Below are 11979 nucleotides of genomic sequence, written 5' to 3' on the forward strand. Positions count from 1 at the left end.
GGGGGGGGGGGGGAGGAGGGGAGGAACCTACCCTCTGAAAAACATAACCTAATTTCAGGTTCTGTTTTGAACACACAGGACAAAAGAAGTGCCAGCAGAAACTGCTGCTAAGAAAATATTTTAGTTAGAAAAACAAAACCTTTCTTTCACGAGTCCCAACTTTGCTTTCTGCCTCGCTGGCCATGATGGTATGCAGTGGGGTCTGTTTGAATAGTGTCGTTCTGATTTGCTGCACTTGGCCACCCATACAGTGAGATAAGCAGCGTGCCAGCAGAAGAGATACCAAATGCGGAAAAAGACAGTTTGACAGTGGTGGCTGGGCTCCACAATTACAGACCACTACAACAGCAGCCAAGTGGGGCTCTTCTGACAAAGTGATTACTAATTATTTGTCTGAACTATAATTTTTATAAATGCCAACATGGTTGAAAGAATCCCAGCTTGTCAACATCACTAAGTAACCATGTAGCAAATTAATTTAGCATAAGAAGGCAGTTTGACAAAAACTGTATTTTTAAACTTCTAATAAATTGTGTTATCCTGGTGAACCCTTGTTTATCTTTTTACTGTTTAGTGCAGTGCCACCTATTTTTTTCCAAAGAGATCTAAAACATAATTAAACAGTATTAACTTGGAAGTCTTCTACCTGCATATTAGCATGATTTTTTCAAGATACAATAAATTGATAAATTAACTTTGTCAATATAGGGTGTATCTACATGCACACATTTACTGTGCAGTAACTGAAATTACTGTGCAGTATCAGCACATGTCTACATGTGCATGCCTGTACTGCACAATAAATATGGTAACTTATGCCAATTGGAGCATAAATTTGATACCTGCATCATGCAGGTACCTAATTTATGCCCGATTACTTACTGCACGGTAACAACATGTAAATGCCTTACTGCCCAGTAACACTGCACGTGGACTGACTTGGGACTAACTTTAGTCCCAAATCAGTCCACACACAGCGTAAGGCACCTTAACACCTGCATGTGTAGACACCAGCCTATTCCCTCTTACAGTAAATTTAAACTGCAATAAATGCACATGTAGACACACCTACACAATACGATTAATCAAGTCTGTTCCAATGCGCTGTAATTACAGTGTACTGGAGCAGCCTCCATGCACATCTAAAGGCACCCCATGTGTAAGAAGAACCCCTAACTTTTGTCCCATACACACTGCAGAAACTGCGTATACACTTCCACATATTGTCCTTTATGCACATCCACCAGTTGAGGTGGCACACCATGGGCAAACACTCTCTCATAGTTCTGGTGAACATGCAACCCGGCATGGATACTACCAGCACTTCTGCCTACTTCTGCCACTGGTTCAGGAATGCTCACTCACCTGTATGCCTTAGAAATGGTATCCTTCATCATGGCTGTGTTGGGATGTCCTGCTTGGGGTTAATCCAGTGCAGATAAGTGGCCATTTCTGAACTTCTCTACCAACTCACAGTCCTTCCATTGAGCCATAAAGTTCTCACCATATTGTGCCACAATCCTCTGGTGAATTTTCATTTAAAATGAGAATGTATATTTGCTCATCAGGAGAGCACTAGCTAAGTTATGCATTGCTGAATGCAAAATACCTAATAAAAAAGTGATATCAGTATATCCTGAAAAATGAAATATACTTTAATATACACCCATGTAGTGTGTCAACAGAAGGTAGGGCAGGATAGTACCTTACCCCACCATCTCTTCTGCCTGACTTCAGGCTAAAACAGCTAGCCACCTGTCTGTCTATGTAGCACACTGCAAGGTTTGAATTAAACTATTTAACTTCCACTGACTTCACTGACAAGTTTTTCTATAAAAAGACAGTAAGAACTAGATTCAAGTCAAAATCACATTTTTTCACTTATTTGACTAATAGGAAAAAGTTCTAATAATATGGAAGAAAAACTGCCTTCTGAGTATATGCAAGATAGGGCATTTTCAAACACCTATTTTGTTACAACTAGAGTTACAATTTTAGCATAAGGACTTTAGCCACAAAATCCTATCATTATGGCAATGAAAGATGCAGTTAATTCTTCACATAATCTTCAAATGTCTACTGAAAACTCCTGCAACACCTACTGTGATGTGGGAGAAGATGAGAGCATGACAGGACTTTAGAGTTATAATCCCTGTTGTAGCAGAAAATGAGGCGACAACTTACCTAACAAGAAAAAAACAATTTTAGTACTGTAACTTTTTTTGCTAGATATTTTGCATTCTAAACAGCACACAACGTATTTGTGATATGGATATATGGATCTTTGGATATATATGGGTCTTTGGATATATATGCTCTCTTGATGAGCAAATATAAATTCTCATCTTAAATGAAAACGATACTTTTTTTTTTAAGAATCACCATGCCAAGAGCTTCTAAAAGTCAAAATAATTAAACATTTATATTAAAAAAAAGATTTAAAGCTTAGTACAATGGGTCACAGTGGAAAAGCCCTTTAATATATTGCTTTATAAATAATAAATGATGCAGTTTGAGGTCAAGGAAAGAAATACTGCAATACTAGATCAACTGTGCATAAAGGATGCTTTAAGGTTCATCTTCCCTATTCCCTTTTTCCTCACTTTCCTTAATTTAAAAAAGAAAGTTTATCTGTAGCTTGAATAATAGATTGAAAACCCTTGAGATAATCTTTGGAGACATATTTGTAAATGTTCAAATGATATACCATTTATTTATAATTAAGAAAAGAAGGAGAAGATGTTCAAGAATTTTCTTAAATAAAAAAATTTCCTAAAACAACACTGCCAATACACACACACACACACACACTTAAAAAAATATTTTTCACCAACGAAAAATGGTTTGCTGTTATTAAATTATTCTTAAAAGATCTCATTTTCTGGTCTCAAACTTTTCTATTAATTCTAGAATATTACATACTTAATCTTTCATTTTAAAATAATAGAAATGTGTCTAATACACAGTTCGTCTTTTAGGGGCTTCCCCATACTTAGTCCTAACGAGCTAAACCTCACTTCCTTTTTATACTGGTAAAATGATTGTTCCCCTGTTGGAGCCTAAGTGCCAATATTACCCGTCTCTGTTGAACAGGACAGATACTGATGTAATTTTAACCAGGATATACAAATCAAGACCAGACACGCAAGACAGAGCTATGTGCCAGGCTGCAGCTGTATTCATTTAACATTAGAGAATACTATATGCCCACTCACTCTCAGGGCCTTGTTACATGGTAATTTTTGGGCAGCTCTTGGAGCTCTTCACCCTGGATTATCCTCACATTAGCACCTTAAAGTGATTTTAACCACTAGTTAAGTAGCTCAAAGTTGTGCCACTTTTGATACGGTCTCCCACAACATTCTCACAAGCAAGCTAAGGAAATATAGCTTGGATGAATGGACTGTAAAGTAGATAGAAAACTGGCTGGATCATCCAGCTCAAAGGGTAGTATTAATGGCTTGATGTTTAGTTGGCAGCCAGTATTAAGTGGTGTAACAAGAAGCCCCTTCTTGCAGAGACCTAGCACACTCATTGCATGTGTGGGGCAAGGCTCGGAGCAAGCCAGAAAGCTGAAATGGCTTTCTGTAGGAGAAACCTACAAACTACATCTACATATCAATTGAGCTAAGTGTCACTAAAGAAAGCAAAAGAACTAAAATATCCATTTCAAAGCAAAGCCTGTAAGAGACAAGAAAAACCAAGATGTATTGAAAACATGACTTAAATATATCCTGGTGAACAAATTCCTCCTTTGATTAAAACCTATTTCCCAAAGCAAGCTTCCCATATCGGTCTAAAGTTTATGCTAAATCAGTCTACTGCATCTAACCTAACTCACTTATTGATCCCAGTGGCTGTTAATCCTCACTACCTCACATTCACCTTAATTAAGGTATATTTCTTTTTATATTTCATCTGTCTCATCTTTACCCTGGCATTCTGTATATCAAAGGGATTTTATATTTTATACCTTTTAACAAATGTATTTTCCTTTAAAGTTAAGTAAAGTCATACCTTTCATTACTAGAACTACTATTGTAAGAATGCATTGGAATTGTAATCACCAGAATTGCGTTGCTGCATTGGGGCTGGTTTCCTGAATGAATGGGAGAGAATCTGAGTGAGTGATTAAGTAATAGGCAGAGCCACCTGCAGTTACAAGTTAAGGAGCAGCAATTAACAGCTCTGATACAGACTAACAGGAGGAAGGTATCCAGTTCGAGTTAATCAACGTTGAAGACTGATTCCTGGAACGGAGCACCCACCCTATGGACTATTCCTGAAACCCATGACAATACAGCCATTAAGGCAATCGAGTCAAGGGTGGACTCCTGAAACTGCACTATGGGGTGGAACCCCACTGACTCTGACTGACAGCTGTCATGTACTACCCAAGACCCACATGGGACAGTGACCTCCATACTGGGCAGCTAAAATAATGCGGGTGAATCACAGAAGTCTGCTAGAGAAGGGATAAAAGGCGGTGCAGCGTGACTCTCAGCAGCGCCCTCTCATCCAGCACCTGACCTACCAAGATAGCCTACAAGCAGGCAACCCCCTCTGGAGAAGACATTGCCTTGGAGGAAGTTGACCATTGACAGCAGACTCCAGCGCCCCAGATAGGTATAAACCAACATTGGTGCTACACTACTATTGCAGCAGTTGTGTGTGTCAGTGTGTATTAAAGTGGCCAGTACCCATCATAACTCAAAGTTTGTGTTTATGATTTTTATTAAAGCTCCACATCCTGTCTAATAAACTAGAATTTATGATGATCCTGTGAGTTGGTCCTTTGTAGCCAACAGTGGAGTGTCCTAGGGGCTAGTTTTGGGGCCTGTCTTGTTCAATATCTTCATCAAGGAGCTGGAAGGTGGGATAGAGTGCTGATGACACCAAGCTAGGGGGGTAGTAGTAGATAAGTTGAAGGGTAGGGCTAGGATTCAGAGAGATCTTGACTGGACAAAAAAAAAAAAATCTCATGAGGTTCAATAAGGACAAGTGCAAGTACTGCATTTAGGATTACATCTGCAGGATCCTGTAAGAATACATGTGCAGCAAAATCATTGCCGCTTTAAACCTGTTTCAGAGTTAAAGTTACAGGTATTTAGCTAACTTGTATTGCCTCAACAGCAGACATGCATAATACCATATTTACCTGAATCCAGGATGACTCTGAATTTAAGGTGACCCCCCCAATAATTTGATTCTATATGTGTAAAATGTATACATTTGCTTTAATTTTTCAAGCATAGAATCCAATTATTATGCTGCAGGTGGGCAGGCAGTAGGAGGCAGGGTGAAGTAGCTTGCCCCCTGCTTCTGCCTTCCCCCATCACCTCTACCTCCTGCCTGTGCCCCCAGCAGCCTCAGGCTCACCTCCCCCATCTTCCTCTGTTCCCTCTCCTGTCCCTTCCCCTCCAACCTCTGCTCCATGCCTCTACCTGCTTACCCTTGCTCTGCACCAGCAGACTTTCTCCCCATTCTGTCTGGGGCATGGAGCACAGGCCCAGCCTAAGCTCCATAGTAGCCATGTGGGCTGTGCGCTGCTGCTACAAGGCTGGATTGGGGCCATACTCCATGCCCAGGGCTGCAGTGTAGATGGAGCCTGCCAGCACAAAGCAAATGTAAAAGTGGGGAGAGGGAGAGAGGCAGATGGTGAAGTGAAGGCTGCGTGTGGGGAGGTGCAGGGAAGAGGCTGCAGGGTGGATGCAGCAGGATGTAGAAGCTACGGCCCTGACTCCAGGTAGCTGCCTGCCCCAACACCACCCTTGTATGAGATTCTAAGACGAATGGCTCCCCCATCCCCATGTTAAATGGGAAAGAAAACCTCATTTTAGAATAAAATAAATATGGTAGTTAAATCAGAACAGCCTATGCATACTTCCCAACAACTACGGCTCTTCAGGTTTTAAATAAAGTTAACAATTACACTTGTCCATAGCCTTATAGGAGCACGAGGCTTTTGAAAAGCCTGAGCAAGATTAAATAGGCAGGAGTGAGGTGGTGTATGAGAGTCAATCATCTGACCCCATGAAATGTAGGACCAGGGGAAGGGAAAAAGAACAACCCTTGACTTTTGTATATTTCTACTCCTCTATGAGCTGTTCTCTGCGTCTAGCTCAAGTCTGCCTATACCCCACTGAATTCTGTGGACGAAGTATCCTGCTTGAGACAAATTACTTCGCTGGAATGAACTTCACAAAGAATCCTGTAACGTTTTACTGTACACACTTTGATTCACTAAAATAAACAATAAAAAATGTTTCACTTTTCAGCAACCTCTTATAAACATGGAATGTGACTTCAGAATATCCTTGAACTTCTTAGTTTCATTACGAAAATAACATTACGCTCTTACCACATCTCAGGAGTATGAATGCTTCTTATGGAAATATGGGATTAAGTCAAAAGGAAGAGAACTACTGCATGAGGACTGAAATACTGAGATACAGATGTGTAGGCTGGACAGAGCAAGTCCTTGTTTCTTAAAAACTGTAGGAGCTTGATATTGACTGAAGGCTGGACTGTAATATAGATCATGTAGGGGAAAACTTGTGGGGTTTAGTTCAATTGACATTCACAGGGAAAGCTTTCACCATTTCTTACTGATAGATCAGTGTCAGGGCAATGAATACACTGTGTAGACACTGGACCAGAGTAAAGGTTACAACAGAGTGCACAGGAACAATGCAGGGTTAAAGGATTCAAAAGAGAATATGCACAGGCCCTCAAGTAAGGAGATGGATGGCTTGCCAGTTTGAGATGACAGTATGTGCAGTACCATGTGTATTCACCAGTGCTTGGTTTTAATTCAACAAGGACTTGCTGTCTATGCCACAAATTTGCCTTCTGGGCAGCAAACCATAGCCCCCTTTTTTGGGTCATAGGATTTAGGAATCTGTACAGCACAATTTAGTCATAGTCAGAAAGTATCTTTAAAAAACCCCCCAAAAACTTAGTACACGCAAAAAACCAAAATGAATATTCTGTATATTGCAGAACACCAGAGTTGAAACAGGCTGGTTATTAAGCGCACTAATAAAACCACAGAGTTGTACTTTAGCCGGTTTAAAGCAATAATGTGCTTTCCCATGAAAACTTAAAAGGAAAGGTGAAAAAAGGTTTGCATGGTGGAAAGGAATGTCAGACACTAGTTTGGTCAAACATTCCCATTAAATATATCTCCATTATCTACCAGGTTCATTTGTAGGCCAAACACACTGGGTATTTACCAAGAAGTTTTAAGATTAGGTTTGCAGCCCTCGAGCATTTTCTGTTTGCTGGAACTTCATAAAAACCTATTAGTGAAGTAAAACTATATGATACTGTATTTATTATCTGTGTATTCTAAATTTTCTACACAACAATATCTTTCTTAATTTTTATTTCCCGTTACTTACATTATACCACCCTATTTGGTTTAAAATTGCCCTTAATTATTGCCCTACTATTTTCACTTCACAGTTGTAATAAATAGCTTATGATGCAATTTTTAAACACAAAATAAAGCTGGTAACAGTAGAATAAATAAAAAAAAAATAAAAAGAGAGCTAGTAGACAATTTTTGCATTATACAGCAGATAAAGTAAAGCCCTGGGCAACACTACATGTTTATCTTTAATTTAACAGATAATTTTCTATTTGCATTTTTAAGTTACTGTGGGGAAAAATGATAACTATGACAGTTCAGTAGAAAGCCTATAAATAACTAATACTGAACTGCTGAAAGAATCGTTCTATAAAACACACACAGGATATTAATCTATCACTTTATAAGACAACAATCTTTCCAACAAACAGCATGCACTAGTTGTAAATTGCTGAAGCACCGAATGCCTTTAAAATCCATTCATTTTTCAATGTTCCTTAATTTGTTTATACTTTACTTCCATTGCAAATCAAGACAACCAAGAAGGAGAATTAAAATGCTAATTAAAAAGTACTGATATATATATAGAATTAAAGACACTAAGAAAACTGATTATTTTTATTTAATCAGTTAGGTTCCAATCTCTGATCCCAAAATTGTGTGTCCTGCTATGCATGCTATGAACATGTGCCAGGGGCATTATACCCATGCTTTACTCTATACAGAGTACATAGATCCATTGTAGGCAATTAATTGCTCATAATCTTGTTTCTCTGACTGGATTTCTATTCTTGGGTCACTGCTCTCAAAACATGTAACAAACTAAAATTATATATAAAATCTCTCAGTCCCTTTGAAAGAACAGAAATTTACCTCCCAATTTTGAGATGAACTGCCAGTGTACCTAGAACATCCTGTAAAAGTGTTCAGAGGATCAGGAAAAATGAACAACTTCTAATAACAGACTTAAAGATTATGATAGGATGCAAGTGTCAGTAAAAAGCATCAATGCCTGAAAGTATTTCTTTTTCTAGCTCAAGACTTGAATGAATGACTAGAAATCTAGTCACGTGATATTTTAGAGACAGATTAAGAAAGCTAGTTATCTCTTCTAAACGGCATCATATTATCTGGAATCCCACACCTGTAGAATACAGACTGAAAGCTCAAGTAAAATATCAACGGACACTTTCTCATAGCCACTGGAAAGGAACTACTCTTCATCTACCAGATGGCTAGGCAGCTATCATAAACCATTCAAACCTTCACTCCCGTTAGCTTCAGATATGGTTTCAATAGAGCTTCTGTGCCACTTCAGCTTCCTGCCCCCCATGTCATAGCAGAAAGACTTCTCTCAATACCTTTTGCCTCCTGTGCATTTAGACCTGTAGGCTTGAAGTAGACTTTGATATCCTAGAGGGGCATTTTCATTTTGTCTCAGGAAAAGGTAAGGGCCAGAAGTCTTTAAGAAATAACAGGACAGAAGAAATGTATTCTGGCTTGTTTTAGGAAAACTGGGACCCAACGGTAAGAATCTAATCAACATTACCTTTAGAAAAAATCTTTCATTAAAAAAAAATCCATTATGATATAATCCCTGCAAGCAGAGTATCTATTTTATGTAAAAAAATGATTCCCCCCAAACTTCACTCATCTTTCTGCTTTAACGTTTTTGATTTCTAAGTACTTGCAAAGAAATGACTGACAGAACAAAATCAGCCTCGGCCAGATTTCACTATGAGAACAAGCAGGAAGAAAAAAACAGGATTTGATGGAGAAAATCCTCGTTCAAATATCAGTTTTGGCATAAATGAACTCCAGCAGGAACAATTTTATTAAGCTGTGCCAGTGACAACTTGTATGAATCAGCAGATGGGCAACAGACAGGTGCCTGTCAGAGAACAGAGAAACAATGAGCTGGTTGCAGGCCCAGTGAGGCATACAACTGGTCCTTGATATTGTAATTCAACCACACTAGATGCCTAATACCTGGTACAGAGAAAAATCAGTTCGAGTTTCTTCTACATCTGACCACAGCCATCTACATTCTTCCCTGTAAACACCATTCTAGTAAATAGAGATTGTCTTCGCTGTAGCATTATGTTCTTTCCTTCTGTGTGTGTAAAATACAAAACAGCCCACTAGATTTCATTTATATTGTCAATTTGTTCTTAAAAGAAAAATAAAATACATACAGCATCTGTGACATCTATTTCATACACCTTCTGGAATGTCTCTCGTTCAAAGAAAAGAAGCTTCCCATTGCCACCGCCTCTCTTCACAGAAGTTCCTGTAACAAGTATCTTATCATCTGGGCTGAAACAGCAATCTGTCCTGTAGAAAAAAAATGGTTAATGTTGGGCATACCCGTGATGTCTTAGAGACATCATTACAAGAACAGTTGAAGAAATCCTCAAAAAATCCTTTTAATCTTCTTTTAGCCATAAAATGCTTTCATAATAATCAATGGCTTAACTAAATGTCTATAACTTAGTCTTATAACTAAAATATCTATAATTACAGCTGTGCACAAAATGTCCAAAATTGGCAAAACCAATGAAAATTCCTTCCTTGCAGAAACTTTATCAAGATTTCAGGACTGGAAACACGTAAACAAACAGTATTTTCCAAATCTGGTAATAATTCAGTAAATAAGTAGGCTAAGAAATTTGTTTTCACCAGTGAAATAGTCTAACTGGAAATTTGTAATTGTAAGTAGTTGTAAACAGTTTTTCAACTTTCACCTGTCTCCCTCTATCCAGGTAGCAAAAATGAACTTCAGCAATTCCTAATTTGGAGATGTTATTTTCAAGCTGTTTGATCTGACTGTGCCTACAACTATATGTAGGCTGTCAGAACAAGTCAAAATGAAAAAAAAGCAGTAAACACCCCACAACAGGGGTGTCAAAGATTCAGCTCAAAGAGCCCTTTCATCCAGCCCATGGTGGTGCTATGGGTCTTGGAGTGGACCCACACCCAGCATATATATCCTACCCCTGCCCCAGCCCTGGAATGAACTGTAAGCAGGGTAAGGGCCCCCAAGGGGACACTTGCATGCCTGTACATGAATGCCAGGAGCTTGGGGAATAAACAGGAAGAACTTGTCCTCTTGCTAAACACAAATAATTACGATGTCATAGGGATATCGGAGACCTGGTGGGACTCTACCCATGACTGGGCCACGGGTATAGATGGCTATATCCTGTATAGGAGAGAGAGAGTGGACAAAAAGAGCGTGGGTGTAGCTTTCTATGTCAAGGAAAGCTATGCATTCCTGCAAGCTGACACTGGCACACAGGGTGGAAGATTTGACACCCTCTGGGTTAAAATCTGTGGGGAACACGGCTCAGGGGACACAATGGCGGGAGTCTGTTACAGACCCCCTACCCAGGATCAAGACCTCGACCAGGAGTTTGCCAGAAAACTGGCTGAGGCCACACGCTCCCGGTGCACGCTTGTCATGGGAGACTTCAACTACCCAGACATCACGGGGGAAGAGTGCTTGGCCAAATCCAAGCAATCCCAAAGCTTTCTCTCATGTGTGGATGAGCTCTATCTGATGCAGGAAGTCTATGGGCTGATGAGAGGTAAAGCGCTGCTCAACATGGTACTGGCAACCGGGGATGACCTAATCAGTGACCTAGTGACTGAAGAGAAGCTGGGTGACAGTGACCAAGAGCTGATCACCTTCACTATCTGATGTAAAGCTGGCAAGTCAGTCAGTAATACGGAAGTCCTTCATTTCAGGAAAGCTGATTTCGACAAGCTAAGGAGGCTTGTCAGTGAGGCCCTCGAGAGCCACAACCCAAAGGGGAGGGGAGTCCGGAACGAGTGGTTGCTCCTAAAGGGAGCAATCCTGGATGTACAAGCAAAGTCTATCCTGTCTCAGAGGAAAGGCAGCAAAAGGGCACAGCAGCCCCCTGGCTCTCCAGGGAACTAGTGGACCTCCTGTGTCTTAAAAGAAAAACCTACAGAGGATGGAGGACTGGATCCACCACCAAGGAAGAATACTCTGCTCTGGTCCAGACCTGCAGAGAGCAAACCAGGAAAGCCAAGGCTGCGATGAAGCTCCAGCTAGCTACAAATATCAAGGACAATAAAAAGCCCATTTTTTAGATATGTGGGGAGCCAAAGGAAAAGCAAGGGCAACATTGGATTCCTGCTAAAACCAGATGGGACAACTGACAACCAATGCCCAGGAAAAAGCAAACTAGCTAAATGGATACTTTGCGTCAGTTTTCCACGAGTCCCATGGGACACCCCTGCCCACTACAGGACAGGGAGGCTTGGGTGAAGGAGATTCCTTACCCTCCATCAAAGCTGACCTCGTGAACAAACACCTTGAGAGGCTGGACACCTTCAAGTCAGCCAGCCCTGATGGTTTACACCCAAGGGTACTTAAGGAGCTGGCAAGCATCATAGCTCAGCCCCTGGCACAGATCTTTGAGCACTCCTGGTGCTCTGGTGAAGTGCCCGATGATTGGAAGAGGGCCAATGTGGTGCCTATCTTCAAGAAAGAGAGAAAAGTGGATCCAGCAAACTACAGGCCCATCAGCCTGACCTCTATCCTGGGGAAGGTCTTGGAAAAGATTATCAAAGAGGCCATC

At 40.3% G+C, this 11979-nt stretch overlaps 1 protein-coding gene across 1 annotated transcript in view; it reads right to left on the bottom strand.

The window, feature by feature from the left end:
* Nucleotides 1–11979, bottom strand: part of WDR70 (WD repeat domain 70) — a 331125-nt gene that overhangs the window by 52089 nt on the left and 267057 nt on the right. Inside the window, exon 13 of the mRNA XM_019517943.1 lies at nucleotides 9568–9706. Within this exon, the coding sequence (XP_019373488.1) occupies nucleotides 9568–9706 (139 nt within the window). The remainder of the gene's footprint in view (nucleotides 1–9567; nucleotides 9707–11979) is intronic.

Source organism: Gavialis gangeticus, unplaced genomic scaffold (assembly GCF_001723915.1).
Source record: "Gavialis gangeticus isolate Ggan-Ray unplaced genomic scaffold, GavGan_comp1, whole genome shotgun sequence".
Taxonomy (NCBI): domain Eukaryota; kingdom Metazoa; phylum Chordata; order Crocodylia; family Gavialidae; genus Gavialis; species Gavialis gangeticus.